Source organism: Aythya ferina (genome assembly GCF_964211825.1).
Source record: "Aythya ferina genome assembly, chromosome: W".
Taxonomy (NCBI): domain Eukaryota; kingdom Metazoa; phylum Chordata; class Aves; order Anseriformes; family Anatidae; genus Aythya; species Aythya ferina.
Window position 1 is genome coordinate 3,948,440 of NC_140313.1, and position 25,894 is coordinate 3,974,333.

The window sequence follows — 25,894 nt, forward strand, 5'->3', positions numbered from 1 at the left end:
GAGCTGCTGGATGGGGGAGCAAAGTGATATTAATCAACCTTTCTGGGAGTCTGAATTGGGACAGGCTGATTAATTTCTACTGAGAGAGACTACCCCAGACTAGGCTTTGGTGTGTTTACTGAAGAGGGTTTGGGAGATGCAGGACTGCAAATGCTGGGAACTGAAAGTGAGGCCCAGAGGGCTGCTGCATGCAGAGCCCTGCCAACTCTTGTTGGAGTGGATTTGCTTCAAACTGAGCGTGTATGGGCTGTGCATGGGAGTGGGATTGTCCCCATGGGGTGCCCAGTCGCTGAAGACCATCTCTGTGCTAAACCCCAGCTCTGAGTAAGACTGAGCCCTGATCTTTTCTCTTGCAAATAATCGTCTGTCTCTTTCAGATCACAGAACTTCTCCAACTAATGAGTCAATTTAAAGAAATGGGCTTTGAACTAAAAGACATTAAGGAGGTCTTATTATTACATAACAGTGACCAACACAATGCTTTGGAAGATCTAATGGCCCGTGCAGGAGCCAGCTGAAAACACATTCCTGGGATCTCGCATGCCAACTTCACATCCAATGTGACTTGGTCTCGGCAGGAAGGAGTCCAGCTTTTCACACACATGGGAGCGTTACTGGGCAAGCCTACCTGCGTGCATCACTCCAGCATTTCTCTTTCCACTGGGAGACAACTTTCTTTCTTACTTTAAATTTTTAAAGTGTCCTTTCCTAAGTTTCCTTTTTTTCCAGCTTGGCCATGGAGAGTTTAAACTGCCCAGCCTCTACTGGAATTGTACATAGGCAGAGACTGGAGTGGTTCCTCCCACTGTTGCAGTGGAGTTGGACAGAAGAATATGAAGTTGGTTCTGAAACCTAGGATGCTTTGGTTCTTTGAAGCTGCTTTCATGGTGTCTGCTTGTACTGAATTACTTGACTGTGTCACAGTCCAAATTAACTGGTTAAATTTGACCTTCAGTGCAATGGAATTTAATTTTTTGGTTGAAAGTTAGCCTATAACTTAGTAAAAACACTGGTTCAGAAACTGTCACTATGCATAAAGAGAAGCTGTTCCTCTTGTGATTGTTTTTAACCCATGCATCCAACACTTCTGCCAGACATGAGTGTCCAATGCTGAGCGGTGTATACGTTCACTTGGAACAGGTAAACCATGAACTCGGCCTGGCCCTGCAACTGCTGTTGGTTCTTGAACCCGAAGGCAGAGAGCTGGGGCTCAGTATTCTTAATCCCCCAGGCTTGTAGAATATTTAAGAAAATGTTCTGCTAGGAAATCAATCATCTTTTGTTTTAAATAATACTCAGTGTGATGCAGGAGGTTTCTTTCAAGCACTTTCTTTAAAACAAATATACTCACTGCATTAGTTCCATTTTCCACATTGCTGTAGAATTACATAATAACATCTAGTACTAGAAATCAGGTTTTGAGTTGTTTTTGATAGTACCGAGTATTATGTTATACATTGTTCAAGTTCTAAATACATAAAATATCATCAGTCTTGAGGAATCTTTAAAGTAATTTGCTAAATATTTTGATTCTGCAGAAGAACAACTAATAAAACACTCAAATGTAGCTCCCAATGGCATGGTTCCCATCTCTCATGCTCTTTGGCTTCAGCAGATGAAGAACTTGCTAGATCCTGCAAGCCCAGGTGCTGCTATCTCCTGGTTTCAGAAAATAAAAATGTATAAGATTCCTGCTATCACCTTTCTACACAGGTTAGCTTTTTAAGGGTTAGGTATAGAGACTGGTGATCTGATGTACAGTTTTACAATGTACTGAGCTGTGTTCCAGACACTTCTTGTGTTGCATTTAACAGTCATGAAGATAAATAGTGAGCTGGGCACCTCATTGATCAGACATAATAGCCCATTTTACAGAGAAACGAGAGGGAAGGGATTATTTCACATCAGGTCATAGGGCTTGTCCAACTTCTGCCTGGCTACAAGTCTGCCAGGTTGTACATGAGAAACAGCAGCAGTGTGTAGCCCAGGCCAAGTGGAACCTCACCTTCTTGTATTAATAATTGTTCTCCACCTGAGAGCAGAGCTTGCTGCATTTATTCCCAGGTCAGTATCTAAGAAGTTGGGAAGTGTCGGTATCCTTGGGGCTAGGGGCTACAACTACTACCACAGAAAAACGAATCATTCACAAGCTAATTTGGCAGAACTCCAGCTATCTTGTGCATTGTATCTTTGTCCTGCACGGACATCAGCACTAATGAAGATTAGCTCAGCTGCCCTAGCTTATGTTTCTTAAGCGCTTTAAACACTGTGTGGTTCAGTGTGTGGCTTGGCAGGAATCTCTCCTGCAGCCACAGTTTCATGTCTGGAGAAGTTGCAACCGTCTGAAAGTAGGAGAGAAACTGATATGGGAAGTCCAAGCTAATTGCATTGCTCTAAGCAAGGTCATGCTGTGAAATATACTCCGTAGTGTTAAGTTATTCACCCACCGCTGGGAGGCCTGCCATGATTGTCAGAATTCTGCTAGCCAGAAAATGATTGCCTGCTACAAGGGGCAAATAATGGCAGGGTGTGACCAACAATTAGCAAGAAAAAATCTCAAATACAATAAAATAATAATAATAATAATAATAATAATAATAATAATAATAATAATAATAAAGGTTGCTTTGTATCATTGCATTCTCTGCCACAAAACTACTACAGCTTATGGCTCTTATGCTGCTTTATGAACTTGTGTGTTATCTGGTAATACAGCGCATGCAGCTGTGTAAGAGAAATCTCAATAATTTTCTTCAGACAGGATCTTCTGTGAAGCTATTTTATTCGCGATTGCAATGGTGGGCGTCCTGGCAATTAGGAGCGCATTTTAGTAAACAAATCATAACCTTTTATTCCATACTACCCGACACCTGATCACGTCCCCTGTTTCCTCATTGGCTGAGTACTACAGGTTCACAAGCTACTCGACGCTCCTCTATACCATATATGCACAATATTTTTGCTCAACCCTTTAATTTCTCCTTTTTCCCTTTAATTTCTCCTTTCTTATGCTTTGAGAACTTGTGATCTTTGTTTTACTGTTCTCAAACTGCTCATCCTGTTTTTCTCAAGCTTCTGCCTTATTTTGGAACAGTGAGGCCTCCTGCTGTCCACTTATCTACTTTTCTACATTTCTCCTTGTTATGACTACACAACTACCTTTGAATACAGAAGGTTATTTTTCTACTGCAAAAACACACTCTACTTCAAAAACATGTTCTACTGCAAAAAAAAACAACTTAGTTTCTCACAATTCCCCCCTCTTCTTTTCTTACTCCTCTTGTTGTTTTTGTACCTCTTCACATACCGCACTCTTGAGCTTTTCCAACATTGAGGTGCAATATTCTTCTTCGGATGTCACGGGAGATGATAGATATACAATGCCATTATTATTACAATACCAACAAATAGTTGTCTGAGCCAATTCTGTTCAGATAACCACGATGTTAGTTTCTCCCAAATGTTTCTAAATCCCCAGAAAGTGTCATCTTGAGCCACTCTACGTAGGATCTTGTTTTGCTTTTTTTCCCCCCGAATATTTTTGAGATCAGTCAAATCTGTCCCATTTGATCTACATATATACAGCAACTAGTATTAATTACAGTGCACACTCCTCCTTATGAGGTTATTAATAAATCTAATGCTATTTGATTCTAGAGTACTATTTTTGCAAACTTATCAAACTTATTTTCTAGTTCTTCAATATATTTACAATACTTTTGTATTTGGAGATATTTACAATGTCTTTTTCTAATTCACTCACCCCTAAACAAGATAAAAAACACTTTGCAAAACTGTGAAATGCTAGAGAATTTTACTAAAGGATTATCTGGAATCCGCTTAATTCCACGTGTGGTCTCAAGGGGGCTTCGGCTTTGTGGGTGTTCAATAATAGATACATTTGGAATGATTGCCTCCAGGGTGCAATCTCCCTTCCATCCTAGGGGCAACACCTTCCTGGATTTATTGCCACATAGCCAGTACCACCCCTTGCCATTTGGGACAGACCATCTGGTTACAGGATTCTCATGTTGTATCTGGTGTGCATTATGTATATTAGCGTTCCCGTAGCTGCCATATTCGGTATACAGTATAGATTATTCCCTACTTCATGGATATTTCCACACCCAGGGTCAGTAATATTGCCTCCTGAGTTTTCTATCATTGTTTAAAAGGCACCTTTGATAACACAGTATGTTGTAGCCAGGACTATGCGTAGGGAGCTCAACTTCAAAATCTATTCCTTCCCGGGACTGAGTAAGATCTGTCATTTTTAGAAATCTAGAGAATCCAGACAGAGTTGCTGCTGGAAATAGCAATCAGGGACAAGGCGTTTTCAGTCTTTCTAGGCATCTGGGTACAAATCCAACAATTATTTCACTTGAGAGATGTTCTGGATTAATTGGAAATGCCGAACTTTCCCTCCATCCTATCACTAATCCACTGAGAACAGGTATTACTAAGATGAACTTAAAATACATCATTTCTATATGTATATATACACCCCTATAATAATTAAGAAATAATAATTAAGAAACAATAAAAATCACAAACTGATAAGGATTCTTCTGGTGGGGATCGAATATCCCCCTTTCTTTTTCTCCCACTTCCAGGGAGTGTTCCCTGGAAACACTCCAATTCTGTGTAATTCAATCCCTTTTGCTCATTAATTCATTAAGAATTCTTCTAAGGAGAAGTTAAAGGTTTACAATAGATACTTTCAACAGTTTTAACCTTAAAAGACTTTGTTAATTCAGTCTCTCAGGTATCGGGGTTAACTGATGCTTTTACCCAGGAATGAGTTCACCCTCTCTCAGCCGTTCTTACTGTCGTCTCAGTAGTCAGGAGCACTTGGAACAGTCTGTCCCACTCAGGTTGCAGTTTCAATTCTCTCCATCAGATCCCAATCTCCTGTTCGGAATGGATGGATCAGGACTTCCAAGTGTGGGAATATAAATATTGTTTTTGCAGTGTTACATTGTTTAGAAGGAAGGAATGTGGTACTGAGATATGCTTACAGTGATAAGAAAGCTTAGCAGGCGACCATGTAAAATGCAGACAATCAGACTCCTTAGGACAATTAGGTGAAAATCACGGTGTCAAGTCAAGTCAGATAAGTGAAGAAGCATTACCACTGCAAGAAGTAAAAATGACAAAAGAAATTTGAAATTTAACAGGCTGGCGACTGAAGGCCATGCATTGTTTGTGAAGCATCAGATAGATTGTGAATCTGGATTACCCACTCAGTGGGGAAACAGGGGAGGGTCCTGCCATCAAAAGGTATATAAACTGTGTTTTGGAACTAGTAGATGCACTCTCTCCTGCTTGTGGGGCGCCCGCCATTGCAATTGCGAATAAATTACTACTTCACTGAGATCCTCGCCTGAGCCTAAGTTATTGGCTACGGAGTGTTTCTCACAATTTGGGGGCTCGTCCGGGATCCAGTCACCTACTGGGGAGCCCCGCCGCCGCAGCAGCAGGAAGGCATGCCCCTCTGATTTCAGTGGTCCTGTGCATCGACGGTGGCGGTTCTGTGGAAAGCTGACAAAGGGCCCAAGACTGGTTAAAGAGGCAGGATCCGTGAAGTAGTGGGGAAGGGAAGAAGGTAGGCACTCCAGGTTTTTAAGAATCGATCCGGTAACTCTGTGCACAGACCAAGGTAAGAAATATTAAGTATTGCCTTGGGTGTTGGGTGAGACTCTGTGTGATGTGTGAGTGAGACGTACTTCTGTACGAAGCGAGTGTGGAGTCCTGATCCGCGGTTCCGTAGCTCCGCGAGGGGTGTGGCTGGAGACAGACAAAGCGTGAGATAAAGGAAAGAAAGGAAGAGTCTCAGGAATTTTGGTGTATGGTAAGCCCTCGCACGGGGAAGTGCTGGCACTACACCAGGGGAATCTGGTGTACGGTAATCCTTGCACGGGGAAGTGCTTGGAAGTACACCCCCATTTTCCAGAATCGGAACATTAGTGTGTGGTACACTGCAGAAGGGAAATTTTTGTAGCAACATACTGACGAGGGCTAGAAAAAATGGGAAATATGAGTTCCAGGGGACAGGGAGATATCCCTTGGGGGAGTGCCTACCAAGAGTTCTTCCTGAAGAATGATAAGAAATTGGAAACATAATCCCAAAATTAGAGGGATTGTTAAAGAAAAATAATTAAAAAAAGGTTAAATATTGTGTATCAGTCTGGACAAAAGAACCAATTAAGGAAACAGCAGTATTTTGGCCAAAATACGGGTCTGATGAAAATTCAGGCTTTAAATTTATGTGTAAACAATAAGATTCCTTTTTCAGAGAAGGAGCCAAATTATGCTCCCTATAATCCTAATATTGTACCCGTGGCAGCAGCAGTCACTCCAGGAAGGGAGACAGGGACTGTAATTAACACTGTCCCTAAAGAAGGATCGTACTCTAGGCTCTGGCAAGAATTAGAACAAGGTAGAAGATATATTGAGAATTTTGCCTTCCCTGATACTAACAGTACTAACACTAACTGTGTATCCTCTTAGGTGAACTACCCCCCCTCCTTACCAGCAGAGAGGTTAGGACTTTTAAGAAGGAGAGGAAGTCTTTATTCGAGGACCCCAACAGCCTAGTTGAACAATTAGACCAGTTCCTACGACCTGATTTATACTCTTGGGGGAGGGAATTATGTCTATAAGTATGTTGTTTACAGGGAAAGAAATGGGAATGATCAGGAGGAGAGCTGCTATACAAGAATGGGAAAGAGCTCATCCTCCAGGACCAGGGGTAATACCGGCAGGGCAGAAATACCCACTTGCCAATCCTGGCTGGAATAATAATAGTGTGCAACACAGAAATCATATGAGAGACTTGGGGTCAGAATGAGAAAGTACTCGGGGATGAGACCTGTTATAAATGGCTCAGTCTTCAAAATAGTATTAAATAAAAAAAAATAGGATTTATTAAAAGAATAGAGGTAAAGAAACAGCGCTGGGTGCACTGGGAGTCTCCGCTCCACCAGGATGCACACCAGCCACATCAAGTAGCTGATTTTTATACTCCTAGACTAATACATATTCATTACTACTTATAAAAAAAAAATGGTTATTATAATTAGCTTTCGGGGTCCAGTCCCTCCTACTGGAGCATGCACATCAGTCTCCGGTGGTCCCTCTGGAGGTCTCTAGGGGTCTTTCATGCTGAAGGCTCGTAGTCTTCCTCTCCAAGTTTTTTTCTTGTCCTTCCCCTTTGTACTCCTTGTCAGCGTGTCAAGTTTACACAGCATCCCCTGCAGGTCTTGTCTCCTAGCCTTCCTGCAGCTTCTTTTTTTTTTTCTTCTTAATCTCTTGGCCACCTGGCCAGATATCAGAGGCCTGCATAGTATCCCATAACAGTCACTAGTTGTTATCAGTTGTTCTGAAACTCCCAGACATCAAACACAAATAGCTTTCTTATTGACACTTCACGAGTAATTAAAACATTCCTCACCAGCCATTCACAGGGACAGTCACACCTATAGCAGTGTTAAGTTAATCTCAAAGAAGACAAAAAAAAAGCCTGTAACTGTTAGAAATAGAAGTCCGGAATAACAAAAGCAAACAGGTTCATAAATTTGAGGAGTATTTTCTGAAGACTTGATAAATTGACTAGAATGAGGGGGAGACTGGGACACACTGCATCTGTGGTTCAAGAATTGAATTGCCAGTGCAGGACCCAGAGGCAGACAGGACTGTTCTTTATGGACACGAATTGTTAAAACATTCCTCACAGACCTGAGGACCCAGTATCCCAAGGGCTCTTGAAAGTTCATTGTGTGATTAAAGCCTGGCAAGATATCAGGGATTAAATTAACTAATGAAACCCTAAAAAGTGATGAGGGGTAGAAGGGGCTGGGATAACAGTGGCGCTTTTGGGGGATACCAAGCTGAGACTAGGGGATAAAATGATCACTGGGCAATTACTGTATGCACCCGAGGCAGGGACTAACTTGTTGGGAAGGGATTTGATGATGAAATTGGGCATTCAACTAGAAATTGTTAGACTGGAATAACAGTTAATGGAGTAATTATTAATGGAGTGCTCTCAGGCCCTGAGAGCAAACATATACTCACCTCTAACTGGAAAGACCCTGAAATGGGGGCGGAAGCAACAATACAGATGGACGATTTTACCTCAGGGGTTTAAAGGGCCACCTATTTATTTGGGCAAGTTCTAAAACAGATTTTGGAGCAATTCCACGCTCCTGAGGAGGTATTACTGTTACAAATATGTGGATGATCTTTTATTGTCAGGACAGGAGAAAACAGTTGTGAAGGAAGCTACTAACAAGCTATCCAACTTTCTGGGAAAGCAGGGCTTGGGAGTATTGAAAAACAAATTACAATATGGAGAAAGAGAAGTCAGGTATTTAAGGCATCTAATGTCTGAAGGAAAACAAAGAATAAATGCAGAGAGGATTCAGGGAATTGTTGAAAATTAAGAAAGAACTAAAAAGTTTTAAAATAAAGATTTTTTTAAGGAATCAGGAGCCACAAAGTCTGAAGGAAAATGGATACTCCCTGATGGGAGAGAAATGCTGAATAAAGTGATAATGAGGCAAATATTAATTGTTTTACATCAAAAGAGTCATCAGAAGGTGTAAGCAATGTGTGATGTTGTGCTAAGAAAGTATGTCTGTGTAGGAATATACACTTTAGCGAAGCACATATGCAGAGGATGTACCAGGATATACCTGTCAAAACGTAAATAAAAAGGTTTTCTGTAACCCATCTAGAGGGGGGCAGGAGCCAGGGATTTGACCTTTCCAAAGTATACAGGTAGACTTTACTGAGTTACTTGTTTGTCCTAATTGACCACGTGACTGGATGGGTGTAAAGCTTTACTGCAAGGATTAAAGCAGGCCTTAGAGAATGAGTGGGATTTTCACAGCCCCTGGCACCCCTCCCCTTCTGGGAAGGTGGAGCGAATGAATCAGACATTAAAGAAGCAATTAACTAAATTACTGTTAGAAACCCAACTTCCTTGGGTAAAATGCTTACTCCTACAGGTTTAAACAGCACCAAGAAAGGATATAGGAATTTCAGCATATGAGACGCTGTTCAGATTGCCCTATCTGGGCAGAAGGGATGAGATACCTCAATTCAAAACGAGAGAGTTTTCTTACGAACTGTATTCTGGGGTTGTCCTCTTCTTTGTCATCTCTCAGGACCTGTGGGTTGTTGGCTCAAACCCCACCTTTGGAATTCCCCATTTACCACCAACACCCAGGAAATTGGGTCTCATTCACACCTGGAAAGAGTTAACTCTGTCCTGAATGGGAAGGACCATTACTAACCACTGAAACAGCTGTAAGAACTGCGGAAAAAGGTTGGACTCACTATACTTGAGTGAAGGCATCCATCCACCCTAGTACCTGGGAAGCTGTTCCTACAGAAGACTTGTTGGAAGTTGAAATCAAAGAGAAAAATCTCATAGTGGATTCTGAGTGGGATAAAAGCTTACAACTGTAAACTAACCTTTTATTTTCACAGGTAACTAACGAGTGTGACTTGTGATTGAGAGAAAGGACAGACCTATAGCGAATTGCAGTGCTCCCAAGGGGGGGGGGGTTGTTATAGTAGTAGTGTACATCTTATTCTTTGTATTGATAATTATTTGGAAAACTAAGGGTTAAAAATAATGATAGTGAAAAACTGATTACTAATTTTGTTTTTAGTGATTCAATTGACCGAGGCCTCAGAGAAGGCCTCGGTCAATTGGCAACCTGGAAAAGGCATGACCAGATAATAGCAAAAATGGGATACCCCATCAAAATATGGGTGACTGTGACAGAGGGTTATGTACCACAAGCCGTCACGTTTGATGCTTGTGAGGTGTTAGCTTGGGGAGATTTAAATGCCCAACAACAATCGAGCAGAGAGAACAAATAACTGGGAGAGACCTAAGAGCCAGATTGAGAATAGCTGTATGGAAACAATCCTCTCTTGCCATCAGAGAAAGGGAGAAACTCAAGGAGAAAACAGGAGAGAAAACAGGAGGCCCCCTTTGAAATGTGGCAGTCCAAACATTTGAGATTGAAACAGGGTATGGGGATGTGAATGCCTGGATAGAATGGGTCAAATATACTGTCCAGAGTCTCAACCGTAGCTACTGCCATGCTTGTGACTCGGGATGACCGATTGCCCAGATAGTGCCCTTCCCATGGGGGTGGACCAAAGACTCCCAAGGGATGCGATGTATGATTGCATTGTACCAAGAGAAGACTGCCTGGGGAAATGAGGCCTGTAAGTCTCTCTTTGCTGTTTCTTGCATGATAACATTATCACGGTTCCCCCTGCATTCTCTACAGCTATAGGTAACCATACAGCTTGCCTCTCACGGCAGGGTGTGAGTGCTACCCGTCACCTGGGAGAATTTGCCTTGTGCATGATAACCTTGAATGCCACCAAGGACTTGATGGGAAATTACTCAAGGCTTGAGATCCCCAGCGCAGATCTCTGCTGGTACTGTGGAGGGAAGACCTTACAGTCCACCCTACCATCTAATTGGGGAGGCACTTGTGCACTTGTTCAATTAGCTTTATCCTTCACCCTGGCATTTGAAAGAGAAACATCACAAATACCCAGAAGAAGTAGAAGAGGCTTAGGAATATGATTTGATGATAGCGTATACATAGGTTCTATTGGGGTACCTAGAGGAGTTCCTGATGAACATAAAGCCAGAAATCAAATTGCTGCAGGGTTTGAGCCACTGTTCTGGTGGGTAATGTTATAAATGAGGTCTCAACTCAATCTGAATTTTGTAATATTTATAAAACAAATATTTCTAAAAGGTATAAAAGCTATAAAAGGTATAAAAGGCAAGTAAACAGTGCTGGGTGTGCGGGGAGTCTATACTCCACCAACAAGCACACACGAACATCAAACATTCTAAATATAGAGAACATAGCTTTACATACGAAACGCAAGCATGCCTATATATACGTACAATCAGGAAAGGTAACAAATAATCCTTTAAGTTCCATAACTTACTAAAATTGAGTACGCCTATACATATTCACAATCAGAAATGGTAACAAACAATCCTTTAAGTTCCATGACTTAACAGTCTCCATTTTCCATTTCCTGTGAACAATATGTCTTGCTTAAAGTTGTCAAGCAACTCGGCCTTCAGGCCTTATGTATCCCGTTCTTCCCAGATCGAAGAAAAGCATATCCATCTGTCGTGGTTTAACCCGGCCGGCAGCTACACACCACGCAGCCGTTCGCTCACCCTCCCCCCTCCCTCTCTGGGACGGGGGAGAGAAATGGAAAGTGAAGCCCGTGAGCTGAGATAAAGACAGTTTAATAAGACAGGAAAATAATAATAACAATAATAACAATTATTTAATATTATATTTAATATAATATATTATATTATTTAATTATATTAATATTAATGTTAATATTATTAACAATTCCTGTCAGTTTGACCTCAGTGCCAGGAAAGCTCATGGAGCAGATCCTCCTGAGAGTCATCATGCAGCACTTGAAGGGGAAGCAGGCGATCAGGCCCAGTCAGCATGGCTTTATGAAAGGCAGGTCATGCCTGACGAACCTGATCTCCTTCTATGACAGAGTGACGCGCTGGGTGGATGAGGGAAAGGCTGTGGATGTGGTCTACCTTGACTTCAGCAAGGCTTTTGACACCGTCTCCCACAGCATTCTCCTCAAGAAACTGGCTGCTCTTGGCTTGGACTGGCGCACGCTTCGTTGGGTTAGAAACTGGCTGGATAGCCGGGCCCAAAGAGTCGTGGTGAATGGAGCCAAGTCCAGTTGGAGGCCAGTCACTAGTGGCGTCCCCCAGGGCTCGGTGCTGGGGCCGGTCCTCTTTAATATCTTCATCGATGATCTGGACGAGGGCATCGAGTGCACCCTCAGTAAGTTCGCAGATGACACCAAGTTAGGTGCGTGTGTCGATCTGCTTGAGGGTAGGAAAGCTCTGCAGGAGGATCTGGATAGGCTGCACCGATGGGCTGAGGTCAACTGCATGAAGTTTAACAAGGCCAAGTGCCGGGTCCTGCACCTGGGGCGCAATAACCCCAAGCAGAGCTACAGGCTGGGAGAGGAATGGTTGGAAAGCTGCCAGGCAGAGAAGGACCTGGGAGTGATTGTGGATAGTCGGCTGAATATGAGCCAGCAGTGTGCTCAGGTGGCCAAGAAGGCCAACGGCATCCTGGCTTGTATTAGGAACAGCGTGACCAGCAGGGCTAGGGAGGTGATCGTCCCCCTGTACTCAGCTCTGGTGAGGCCGCACCTCGAGTACTGTGTTCAGTTTTGGGCCCCTCGCTACAAGAAGGACATCGAGGTGCTTGAGCGAGTCCAGAGAAGGGCGACGAAGCTGGTGAGGGGCCTGGAGAACAAGTCCTACGAGGAGCGGCTGAGGGAGCTGGGCTTGTTCAGCCTGGAGAAGAGGAGGCTCAGGGGCGACCTTATCGCTCTCTACAGGTACCTCAAGGGAGGCTGTAGCGAGGTGGGGGTTGGTCTGTTCTCCCACGTGCCTGGTGACAGGACGAGGGGGAATGGGTTTAAGTTGAGCCAGGGGAGTTTTAGGCTAGATGTTAGGAAGAACTTCTTCACTGAAAGGGTTGTGAGGCACTGGAACAGGCTGCCCAGGGAAGTGGTGGAGTCACCATCCTTGGAAGTCTTCAAAAGACGTTTAGATGTAGAGCTTAGGGATATGGTTTAGTGGAGGGCTGTTAGCGTTAGGTTGGAGGTTGGACTCGATGACCTTGAGGTCTCTTCCAACCTAGAAAATTCTGTGATTCTGTGATTCTGTGAACAATAATAACAACAATAATAATAATAATACAATGATTATAATAGTAATACTACTAATAATATGTACAAACAAGTGATGCACAATGCAATTGCTCACCACCCGCTGACCGATGCCCAGCCTAACCCCGAGCAGTCCGGCCCCCTCCTCTGGCTAGCCACCCATATATATTGTTTAGCATGACGTCAGATGGTATGGAATACTCCTTTGGCTAGTTTGGGTCACCTGTCCTGGGTCTGTCCCCTCCCAGCTCTTACTGCACCCCCAGCCTGCCCGTTGGCAGGACAGAGCGAGAAGCTATGTCCTTGGCTTGGTATAAGCACTGCTCTGCAACAATTAAAACATCGGGGTGTTATCAGCACTCTTCTCATCCTAAGCCAAAACATAGCATTCTACCAGCTACTAGGAAGAAAATTAACTCTGTTCTAACTGAAACCAGGATACCATCTCCTTTTCAAGGCCAATAGGCCTGGGTCAAAAGGCACATCCAGGTCACCAGGGGGCGTAACAGCAAAAGCCTTCAATGGCTGTAGCAGCAGAGGGGCCGATGGCGTAGCAGTCGGATCAGTAAAGGAGCCCGAAGCTCCCTCACTATCTGGCAAACCACACATTTGTGATTGTGGCTCCACATGGCTCTTTAAGGCCTCAGAGACTGCTCGCCAGGTGCCGACCAATCCCGCTGCAACCTTGTCATTTTTAGTTGCAGAGTCCCACACCTTGACCTCAATTTGGTCCCATATTTCAGGATCATAAACTGATTGTTAATAAGGAGAATAAGCTGTAAGGTTACCAGGACAGTCTTTGTTCCTAAGGACGTATGATTCCCCATAATGCGCAACTGCTTACCAGCGAGAGGCAGTTGTGTGCACGGGTCCGCTTCTCTCAGCTTGAGCTTCTCTCCAGCTCCAGTGCGCCTATTTCCAGCGACTTTCTGTACGAGCTTCTCTGAGCAGTTTGCTGAGTCTGGCTGAACCTATCTTCATGAGGCAATCAAAATGCCTGTTCCTGTCCTGGTCTACGTTTTACCAGCCTGTTCCTCTTCACTTTTTTTTTTTCCTGCTTCTTTACTGATGACATAACTTCATTATATCGTGTTGCCTTTTTTTATCTTGAGGGCAGGCTCCCCTCTTATACCCTTCTCTCCACAGCAGTTCTTTTCAAAACAACTTTTCATTGGTCAAACAACGTTGAATGTAACAACAACAGCAAACACCCAGAAACATCCATGCCTTAATAGCTGGAGAACAAGAAACCAGCTGGAGAACAAGAAACCCTGAGACTACACGGAGTATCCATCACCCTTCTTTGAATCACCCTTCTTTGTTCCCTCTAAACTCTTTTATATTCCTGATGGCCTCATCGTTAAGAGTCTAATGTTATCTCAACCACTGGGTTTTCTGACCCCCATGGCCACATTCCCAAATCTCCCCCTTCTTTTTTAATATCAACCATTTTCTCGACACGAATTACCACTCCATATATAACAGTAACAATCAATAAAAATGTGGATTGGATTAATTATATCTATTCTAATCAGCAGAGATTCATAAACTATACAAGGGATGTGATAAGAGGAATCGATGAACAACTAGATGCCACCAGCAAAATGGCTTGGGAAAATAGGATAGCATTAGATATGATGCTTGAGGAGAAGGATGGTGTATGCGTGATCCTCGGCATCCGTTGTTGTACTTTTATCCGTAACAATACTGCCCCGGATGGCACAGTAACAAGAGCATTGCAAGGGCTTACCACCCTTGCCAATGAATTGGCAGAAAATTCAGGAGCAGGCACTTCCATCACAGGATGGTTGGAATCTTGGTTTGGTAAATGGAAAGGGATTGTAATGTCCATATTTACATCCTTGATTGTAGTAGCAGGAGTTTTGACAGCCATTGGCTGTTGCATTATCCCCAGTGTAAGGGGACTTGTCCAGCGGTTAATTGAAACCTCACTATTGAAACAAATGACCATGGAGCCACCACCTTACTCAGATAAGGTGATAATGAGGAGATGGAAAGCAAAGAAAGCGAAGAAGAAGAAATCTACCAAATTACACCTTAGAGAAAGGTTTTGCAAAAATCAACAGTTTATAAAAAAAAGAAAAGGGGGGAATTGTAGGAATAAAAATGTTGTTTTTGCAGAGTTACATTGTTTAGAAGGAGGGAATGTGGTACTGAGATATGCTTACAGTGATAAGAAAGCTTAGCTGGAGACCTTGTAAAATGCAGACAACCAGACTCCTTAGGACAATTAGGTGAAAATCATGGTGTCAAGTCAAGTCAGATAAGTGAAGAAACATTACCACTTCAAGAAGTAAAAATGACAAAAGAAATTTGAAATTTAACAGGCTGGCGACTGAAGGCCATGCATTGTTTGTGAAGCATCAGATAGACTGTGAACCTGGATTACCCAGTCAATGGGGAAACAGGGGAGGGTCCTGTCATCAAAAAGTATATGAACTGTGTTTGGAAGTAGTAGAGGCGCGCTCTCCTGCTTGTGGGGCGCCCGCCATTGCAATTGCGAATAAATTACTACTTCACTGAGATCCTCGCCTGTGCCTAAGTTGTTGGCTACAGAGTGTTTCTCAAGGGTGTGGTTTGAGCTAATGATCAAAGTATAAGTATATAAGTAATAAGTATATAGTTCTTAAGAAAAGCATCTTTTGTCTCAAATTGAGGTAATTCATTCCCTTTGTCCAGGTACAGCAATCCAAATAATATTTCATATGGTGAATCTCCCACATCTTTTCTTGGTGCAATTTGAATTCGGAGAAGTGCCAAAGGTAAGTACTTTGTTTGGGGAAGCTGAGTTTCCAGAACTTAGTCAATATTTTCAACAATTCCATACCTGGGAATTATTTGTAGTTACTTTAGTTTCTATGTTTACATTAGCAGACACTGAAGGGAAAGCATCCACCCACCCTGACAAATGATCGACCAAGACTAATAAGTATTTACATCAACCTACTCTAAGGAGCTCTGTAAAATCTACCTGCACATTTTGGAAGCGTTGAATTCCTGGTTCTCACCCCCCTTTAGGCTGACTGGATAATTTTCCTATTTACCTTTTGACATACTACACAACTGCTGCATACTTGTTCAGCCACAGTATATATATATTCCTACGCATACATATTTCCATAGCACAGCGTCACACACTGCTAGTGTTTGATTTGAAGATCGAAGCTGAAATTTCTTTAAGTGGTATATTCTTTATTGCAGCGCTGGATGCACTGGGGATCTCTCCACCTATCGTGCATGTTCGAAGTAACTAACTATCTCATATTTATACAGCAACACAATGAATATTCTATTAATGCCTATACATATTCATTACATAAACCCACCTACTCTCGCTTCGTATGCTAATTAGCTTATCAGTCCTTGCGATTGCGCAAAGCTTCCAAGAATTGTGGGCTGGGGTCTTCGGGATGTGGGCAGTGGTCTTTGGGAGGAAGACCGTAGGTCTTCCTCGTGATGCACTTTTCACCTTTTGCTTAAAAAATGCCAGGTAGGATGAATCAGTTGTTTTCCAAGCTGAGTTGGCTTTCGGCCTAACTGATGGTTGGCAGATAACGGGGATGTCTCAGTTAACAAGACATAATAGAAGGTTGACTCAAGTTATCTCAAGTCTCAGCCTGACTGAGGGTCGACAGATAACGGGATGTTTCAATTAACAAGATGCTTCAACATAACAGAAGGTCGACAGATAACAAGATGTCATCTATTTTGTTCTCAATTTTTAACCACAAGATTTATTCTATCCTAAAGTGAGTCTATACAATATCATTCCCCCCTTTTCTGGGAAAATCTAGTAAATTCTTTTACTTAATACGAAAATTTTTCTTCCCAGTCTTTATAATATGTACCCCTCAATACCTTGCCATGCACATTTGTCAAGGAGGCTAACATGGACATTCGTTGTAACAATTTCCAATTCCAAACAAGTAATACAAAAGACAATATTAAACTTATACCAACTAATATCAATAAAACAATAATTGGGTGACTCAGTATGTTCAAAATCCCAGTTGCAGTTGGCGACCATCCAAAGAGTGTATCCCACCAGTTGTGACTTGTGTCTCGTTTTACTCTTTGCAAAACTCTGCTTATTTCCTTTGTATCATGATGGACAGTGATTAGAGTCTTCTCTCCATTTTCCTGAATGCCTTTTAAAATTTTAATCAGGTCTTGGTGTTTAACTAATTGCTTCACTAGTGTGAGGTTCATCCCAATAGGTGTAGGTAATAACTTACGATACATTGTGTTGTTAGACTTGGCATACCACTTGTGCCAAATATAGAAAATCACACCTGACGACTCTAACAAAGTTACAAATACAAAAATTAGAATGATTTTTGCTAGGGAGAGTTATGTTCTCCTTATCTACTTCTACAAAATCACAAGCAGTTCTTAAACACACACAGCCTTGACCAATATATACAAGCACAGTCTATTGACTAGTATTTGGATGAATTTCAAAATGGCAGACACCTTGCTCCGTGTCAAAACATACATCCTGAGCATCAATTGTGTTGCTTTCACAAATAAATCCTTGTTGTTCCCAGGTAACACATGATTCTAGATTTACAGACTGCCATTTCCCATTCTCCATCCGTGCCCATGTTCTATGCTCCGAAGGATAGAGCACTGTCTCCTCATGGTTTAATCCTAGTGCAATGATGGGGTGGATAACATAAACTGTGGCATTATTTATAGTAAGCACAAAGGCAGTAGCCATGTTAACAATGGGATCATAAGTAAAATTTAGCAGGGTCCACCAGGACTGGAACTTCTTCTCAAAATCATTGGCATTGTCCCAAACAGCCTTTTGGACTTCAGCTGGAAAAATGCCTTCACTTCCTTCCCTAATGATCAAGGTGGCCGTTGCCTGCAACCATAACTGTGCTTGCATACAACTTAGAGCTAAGGATACATTATCTTGAACCATACTAATTGAATCTATCATTAGTTTGTGGTCTTGGTCTTCTGCATTTTCCCATCTCGGTAACACCTTTGAAACTTGCCATTGGCTAGTTCCCAATGCCAATAAGGATGATTGTAGGGGTTGTTTTAGTTTTGTCAAATCACTTGTTGCTGTGGCTAGCTTATTCATTAATATTTCTGAATCAATTCAATTTAAAACTCCTAACCCTGTTCCTAGCATTCCAGTTAAGTCTCTTTGTGTGCTGCCCCTGAAGTGTGCTTGCTTTTGTGACCATATTGTCCAGTCTTCAAATGATGTCTTTAGGAAAGGAGAACAGGCTGGTTGAACTGCCAAGATGTTAATTTGTATTAGCAATTCAACATGCTTGAGTGACCATTCTGGATTAAATAACAATTACTGTTGGCCTGTGTTCCTTACTACATACGGGCCTGTTTCATAAATTTTGGGTTCCAGTTTGATTAGAGGTGGGGCATGGGTTGTAGAGGGTCTCAATGTTGTAGGAAGTGCCGCATATATTGTAAAATTTAATACGAGGCCCTCACCCTTCTTGACTTTGAACTTTTGGCCATTATTAGTCCAAAAACAGCTGATTACTACACTCTGTGTTAATATAAAATTATACCAGCAATCCAATTTACCTGGGCGAATACAACCTTCTCATTGGCCATTTTTGGAAATCAGTTTTACTAAAATCCCCGTTACTTTCTCATAGGTTGTTCCATTAATCATTCGGCACCTTATTTTAATTTGGAATTAAAATTCACCTTTGGAATTCCCCATTCACCACCATTACCCAGGAAACCTGGTCCTGATTCGGACCTGGAAAGAGTCAACTCCGGCCTGAATGGGAAGGACCAATACTAACCACTGAAACAGCCGTAAGAACCGTGAGAACTGCGGAAAAAGGTTGGACTCACTATACTTGAGTGAAGGCATCCATCCACCCTAGTACCTGGGAAGCTGTTCCTACAGAAGACTTGTTGGAAGTTGAAATCTAAGAGAAAAATCTCATAATGGACTCTGAGTAAGATAAAAGCTTACACCTGTAAACTAACCTTTTATTTTCACAGGTAACTAACGAGTGTGACTTGTGATTGAGAGAAAGGACAGACCTATAGCGAATTGCAGTGCTCCCAAGGGGGGGTTGTTATAGTAGTAGTGTACATCTTATTCTTTGTATTGATAACTATTTGGAAAACTAAGGGTTAAAAATAATGACAGGGAAAAACTGATTACTAATTTTGTTTTTAGTGATTCAATTGACCGAGGCCTCAGAGAAGGCCTCGGTCAATTGGTAACCTGGAAAAGGCATGACCAGATAATAGCAAAAACGGGATACCCCATCAAAATATGGGTGACTGTGACAGAGGGTTATGTACCACAAGCCGTCACGTTTGATGCTTGTGAGGTGTTAGCTTGGGGAGATTTAAATGCCCAACGACAATCGAGCAGGGAGAACAAATAACTGGGAGAGACCCAACAGTCAGATTGAGAATGGCTGTATGGAAACAATCCTTTATTGCCATCAGAGAAAGGGAGAAACTCAAGGAGAAAACAGGAGAGAAAACAGGAGGCCCTCTGAAATGTGGCAGTTCAAACATTTGAGATTTAAACAGGGTATGGGGATGTGAATGCCTGGATAGAATGGGTCAAATATACCGTCCAGAATCTCAACCGTAGCTACTGCTATGCTTGTGACTCGGGATGACCGATTGCCCAGATAGTGCCCTTCCCATGGGGGTGGACCAAAGACTCCCAAGGGATGCGATGTATGATTGCATTGTACCAAGAGAAGACTGCCTGGGGAAATGAGGCCTGTAAGTCTCTCTTTGCTGTTTCTTGCATGATAACAATATCACAGTTCCCCCTGCATTCTCTACAGCTATAGGTAACCATACAGCTTGCCTCTCACGGCAGGGTGTGAGAGCTACCTGGCATCTGGGAGAATTTGCCTTGTGCTACCAAGGACTTGATGGGAAACTGCTCAAGACTAGAGATCCCCAGGGCAGATCTCTGGTGGTACGGTGGAGGGAAGATCTTACGGTCCACCCTACCATCTAATTGGGAAGGCACTTGTGCACTGGTTCAATTAGCTATACCCTTCACCCTGGCATTTGAAAGAGAAACATCACAAATACCCAGAAGAAGTAAAAGAGGCTATTTCCAAGAGGAATATCATTTGATGATAGAGATGCATAGATTCTATTGGGGTACCTAGAGGAGTTCCGGATGAACATAAAGCCAGAAATTAAATTGCTGCAGGGTTTGAGTCACTGTTCTGGTGGGAAACAATCAATAAAAATGTGGATTGGATTAATTATATCTATTCTAATCAGCAGAGATTCATAATTTATACAAAGGATGAGATAAGAGGAATCGATGAACAACTAAATGCCACCAGCAAAATGGCTTGGGAAAACAGGATAGCATTAGATATGATGCTCACCGAGAAGAGCTGTGTATGCATGATGCTGGGCAACCGTTGTTGTACTTTTATCCGTAACAATACTGCCCCGGATGGCACAGTAACAAGAGCATTGCAAGGGCTTACCACCCTTGCCAATGAATTAGCAGAAAATTCGGGAGCAGACACTTCCATCACAGGATGGTTTGAATCTTGGTTTGGTAAATGGAAAGGGATTGTAATGTCCATATTTACATCCTTGATTGTAGTAGCAAGAGTTTTGACAGCCATTGGTTGCTGCTTTATCCCCTGTGTAAGAGGACTATTACAATGGTTAACTGAAACCACACTATTGAAACAAATGACCATGGAGCCACCACCTTACTCAGATAAGGTGATAATGAGGAGATGGAAAGCAAAGAAAGCGAAGAAGAAGAAATCTACCAAATTACACCTTAGAGAAAGGTTTTGCAAAAATCAACAGTTTATAAAAAAAAGAAAAGGGGGGAATTGTAGGAATAAAAATGTTGTTTTTGCAGAGTTACATTGTTTAGAAGGAGGGAATGTGGTACTGAGATATGCTTACAGTGATAAGAAAGCTTAGCAGGAGACCATGTAAAATGCAGCTGAAGGCCATGCATTGTTTGTGAAGCATCAGATAGACTGTGAACCTGGATTACCCACTGTGAGAAACACTCCGTAGCCAATAACTTAGGCTCAGGCAAGGATCTCAGTGAAGTAGTAATTTGTTCGCGATTGCAATGGCGGGCACCCCACAAGCAGGAGAGAGCGCATCTACTAGTTCCAAAACACAGTTTATATACCTTTTTTTATATACCTTTTGATGGCAGGACCCTCCCCTGTTTCCCCACTGAGTGGGTAATCCAGATTCACAATCTATCTGATGCTTCACAAACAATGCATGGCCTTCAGTCGCCGGCCTGTTAAATTTCAAATTTCTTTTGACATTTTTACTGCTTGAAGTGGTAGTGTTTCTTCACTTATCTGACTTGACTTGACACCATGATTTTCACCTAATTGTCCTAAGGAGTCTGATTGTTTGCATTTTACAAGGTCGCCTGCTAAACTTTCTTATCACTGTAAGCATATCTCAGTACCACATTCCCTCCTTCTAAACAATGTAACTCTGCAAAAACAACATTTCTATTCCCACAATTCCCCCCTTTTCTTTTTTTATAAACTGTTGATTTTTGCAAAAACTCTTTTTATTTTTATTTATTTATGTATTTTAAGTGTAATTTGGTAAATATCTTCCTCTTCTTCACTTTCTTTGCTCTCCATTTCCTCTAATATCATTTTATCTGAGTAGGGTGGTGGATCTATGGTCATTTGTTTCAATAATGCGGTTTCAATTAACCGCTAGACAAGTCCCCTTACGCAGGGGATAATGCAACAGCCAATAGCTGTCAAAACTCCTGCTACTATAATTGAGGATGTAAATATGGACATTACAATCCCTTTCCATTTACCAAACCAAGATTCCAACCATCCTGTGATGGAAGTGTCTGCTCCCGAATTTTCTGCCAATTCATTGGCAAGGGTAGTAAGCCCTTGCAATGCTCTTGTTACTGTGCCATCCGGGGCAGTATTGTTACGGATAAAAGTACAACGGTTGCCCAGCATCACGCATACACCACCCTTCTCCACGAGCATCATATCTAATGCTATCCTGTGTTCCCAAGCCATTTTGCTGATGGCATCTAGTTGTTCAGCGATTCCTCTCATCGCATCCTTGGTATAATTAATGAATCTCTGCTGATTATAATAGAAATAATTAATCCAATCCACATTTTTATTGATTGTTACACACCAGAACAGTAACTCAAACCCTGCAGCAATTTAATTTCTGGCTTTATGTTCATCCGGAACTCCTCTAGGTACCCCAATAGAATCTATGTATACTCTATCATCAAATGATATTCCTAAGCCTCCTTTACTTCTTCTGGGTATTTGTGATGTTTCTCTTTCAAATGCCAGGGTGAAGGGTATAGCTAATTGAACCAGTGCACAAGTGCCTTCCCAATTAGATGGTAGGGTGGACTGTAAGGTCTTCCCTCCACCGTACCACCAGAGATCTGCCCTGGGGATCTCTAGTCTTGAGCAGTTTTCCATCAAGTCCTTGGTAGCACAAGGCAAATTCTCCCAGGTGACGGGTAGCACTCACACCCTGCTGTGAGAGGCAAGCTGTATGGTTACCTATAGCTGTAGAGAATGCGGGGGAACTGTGATATTGTTATCATGCAAGAAACAGCAAAGAGAGACTTACAGGCCTCATTTCCCCAGGCAGTCTTCTCTTGGTACAATGCAATCATACATCGCATCCCTTGGGAGTCTTTGGTCCACCCCCATGGGAAGGGCACTATCTGGGCAATCGGTCATCCCGAGTCACAAGCATGGCAGTAGCTACGGTTGAGACTCTGGACAGTATATTTGACCCATTCTATCCAGGCATTCACATCCCCATACCCTGTTTAAATCTCAAATGTTTGAACTGCCACATTTCAGAGGGCCTCCTGTTTTCTCTCCTGTTTTCTCCTTGAGTTTCTCCCTTTCTCTGATGGCAAGAGAGGATTGTTTCCATACAGCTATTCTCAATCTGACTGTTGTGTCTTTCCCAGTTATTTGTTCTTTCTGCTCAATTGTCATTGGGCATTTAAATCTCCACAAGCTAACACCTCACAAGCATCAAACGTGACGGCTTGTGGTACATAACCCTCTGTCACAGTCACCCATATTTTGATGGGGTATCCCGTTTTTGCTATTATCTGGTCATGCCTTTTCCAGGTTACCAATTGACCGAGGCCTTCTCTGAGGCCTAGAATCACTAAAAACAAAATTAGTAATCAATTTTTCCCTGTCATTATTTTTAAACCTTAGGTTTCCAAATAATTATCGATACAAAAATAAGGTGTACACTACTACTATAACAACCCCCCCCTTGGGAGCACTGCAATTCGCTATAGGTCTGTCCTTTCTCTCAATCACAAGTCACACTCGTTAGTTACCTGTGAAAATAAAAGGTTAGTTTACAATTGTAAGCTCTTATCCTGCTCAGAGTCCACTACGAGATTTTTCTCTTCAATTTCAACTTCCAACAAGTCTTTTGTAGGAACAGCTTCCCAGGTACTAGCGTTGACAGATGCCTTCACTCAAGTATAGTGAGTCCAACCTTTTTCCGCAGTTCTTACGGCTGTTTCAGTGGTCAGTAATTGTCCTTCCCATTCAGGCCGGAGTTGACTCTTTCCAGGTCCGAATCAGGACCCAGTTTCCTGGGTGATGGTGGTGAATGGGGAATTCCAAAGGTGGGGTTTGAGCCAACAACCCACAGGTCCTGAGAGATGACAAAGAAGAGGACAACCCCAGAATACAGTTCGTAAGAAAACTCTCTCGTTTTGAATTGAGGTATCTCATCCCTTCTGCCCAGATAGGGCAATCTGAACAGCGTCTCATATGCTGAAATTCCTATATCCTTTCTTGGTGCTGTTTGAACCTGTAGGAGTAAGCATTTTACCCAAGGAAGTTGGGTTTCTAACAGTAATTTAGTTAATTGCTTCTTTAATGTCTGATTCATTCGCTCCACCTTCCCAGCAGAGGAGGGGTGCCAGGGGCTGTGAAAATCCCACTCTATCTCTAAGGCCTGCTTTAACCCTTGCAGTAAAGCATACACCCATCCAGTCACGTGGTCAATTAGGACAAACAAGTAACTCAGTAAAGTTTACCTGTATACTTTGGAAAGGTCAAACCCCCGGCTCCTGTCCCCCTCTAGATGGGTTACAGAAGACCTTTTTATTTACCTTTTGACATATGGTACATCCTCTACATATGTGCTTCACTAAAGTGTATATTCCTGCACAGACATACTTTCTTAGCACAATATCACACATTGCTTGCACCTCCCAATGACTCTTTTGATGTAAAACAGTTAATATTTCACAGAATCACAGAATCACAGAATTTTCTAGGTTGGAAGAGACCTCAAGGTCATCGAGTCCAACCTCCAACCTAACGCTAACAGCCCTCCACTAAACCATATCCCTAAGCTCTACATCTAAGCGTCTTTTGAACACTTCCAGGGATGGTGACTCCACCACTTCCCTGGGCAGCCTGTTCCAGTGCCTCACAACCCTTTCAGTGAAGAAGTTCTTCCTAACATCTAACCTAAAACTCCCCTGGCTCAACTTAAACCCATTCCCCCTCGTCCTGTCACCAGGCACGTGGGAGAACAGGCCAACCCCCACCTCGCTACAGCCTCCCTTGAGGTACCTAAAAAGAGCGATAAGGTCACCCCTGAGCCTCCTCTTCTCCAGGCTGAACAAGCCCAGCTCCCTCAGCCGCTCCTCGTAGGACTTGTTCTCCAGGCCCCTCACCAGCTTCGTCGCCCTTCTCTGCACCCGCTCAAGCACCTCGATGTCCTTCTTGTAGCGAGGGGCCCAAAACTGAACACAGTACTCGAGGTGCGGCCTCACCAGAGCTGAGTACAGGGGGACGATCACCTCCCTAGCCCTGCTGGTCACACTGTTCCTGATACAAGCCAGGATGCCGTTGGCCTTCTTGGCCACCTGAGCACACTGCTGGCTCATATTCAGCCGACTATCCACCATCACTCCCAGGTCCTTCTCTGCCTGGCAGCTTTCCAACCATTCCTCTCCCAGCCTGTAGCTCTGCTTGGGGTTATTGCGCCCCAGGTGCAGGACCCGGCACTTGGCCTTGTTAAACTTCATGCAGTTGACCTCAGCCCATCGGTGCAGCCTATCCAGATCCTCCTGCAGAGCTTTCCTACCCTCAAGCAGATCGACACACGCACCTAACATGGTGTCATCTGCGAACTTACTGAGGGTGCACTCGATGCCCTCGTCCAGATCATCGATGAAGATATTAAAGAGGACTGGCCCCAGCACCGAGCCCTGGGGGACGCCACTAGTGACTGGCCTCCAACTGGACTTGGCTCCATTCACCACGACTCTTTGGGCCCGGCTATCCAGCCAGTTTCTAACCCAACGAAGCGTGCGCCAGTCCAAGCCATGAGCAGCCAGTTTCTTGAGGAGAATGCTGTGGGAGACGGTGTCAAAAGCCTTGCTGAAGTCAAGGTAGACCACATCCACAGCCTTTCCCTCATCCACCCAGCGCGTCACTCTGTCATAGAAGGAGATCAGGTTCGTCAGGCATGACCTGCCTTTCATAAAGCCATGCTGACTGGGCCTGATCGCCTGCTTCCCCTGCAAGTGCTGCATGATGACTCTCAGGAGGATCTGCTCCATGAGCTTTCCTGGCACTGAGGTCAAACTGACAGGCCTGTAGTTTCCCGGGTCTGCCCTCCGGCCCTTCTTGTAGATGGGCGTCACGTTTGCTAGCCGCCAGTCGATTGGGACCTCCCCCGATAGCCAGGACTGTTGATAAATGATGGACAGTGGCTTGGCCAGCTCCTCTGCCAGTTCCCTCAGTACCCTTGGGTGGATCCCATCCGGCCCCATCGACTTGTGCACATCTAAGTGCCGTATTTGCCTCATTATCACTTTATTCAGCATTTCTCTCCCATCAGGGAGTATCCGTTTTCCTTCAGACTTTGTGGCTCCTGATTCCTTAAAAAATCATTCTTTTAAAACTTTTTAGTTCTTTCTTAATTTTCAGCAATTCCCTGAATCCTCTCTGGATTTATTCTTCATTTTCCCTCAGACATTAGATGCCTTAAATACCTGACTTCTCTTTCTCCATATTGTAACTTTTTTTTTTTTTTTATT

General features: G+C 43.0%; 2 protein-coding genes and 1 long non-coding RNA gene across 6 annotated transcripts in view; all 3 read left to right on the forward strand.

The window, feature by feature from the left end:
• The window catches only part of LOC311426302 (ubiquitin-associated protein 1-like), a 135,185-nt gene extending 133,610 nt beyond the window's left edge, over positions 1-1,575 (forward strand). For all 4 annotated transcript variants that reach the window (XM_084502657.1, XM_084502653.1, XM_084502655.1 and 1 more), the window contains one exon: positions 378-1,575. In XM_084502657.1, the coding sequence (XP_084358783.1) occupies positions 378-518 (141 nt within the window). In that variant the 3' untranslated portion in view covers positions 519-1,575. The remainder of the gene's footprint in view (positions 1-377) is intronic.
• Positions 1-8,440, forward strand: part of LOC311426438 — a 403,748-nt gene extending 395,308 nt beyond the window's left edge. Inside the window, exon 2 of the long non-coding RNA XR_014686755.1 lies at positions 7,522-8,440. This is a non-coding gene — a long non-coding RNA (uncharacterized lncRNA). The remainder of the gene's footprint in view (positions 1-7,521) is intronic.
• Positions 8,441-10,933: 2,493 nt separating this feature from the next.
• The window catches only part of LOC311426474 (ubiquitin-associated protein 1-like), a gene marked incomplete at its 5' end in the record, with an annotated part of 37,861 nt that continues 22,900 nt past the window's right edge, over positions 10,934-25,894 (forward strand). Inside the window, 2 exons of the mRNA XM_084502855.1 lie at positions 10,934-10,962; positions 15,559-15,566. Coding sequence (XP_084358981.1) covers positions 10,934-10,962; positions 15,559-15,566 — 37 coding nt within the window. The remainder of the gene's footprint in view (positions 10,963-15,558; positions 15,567-25,894) is intronic.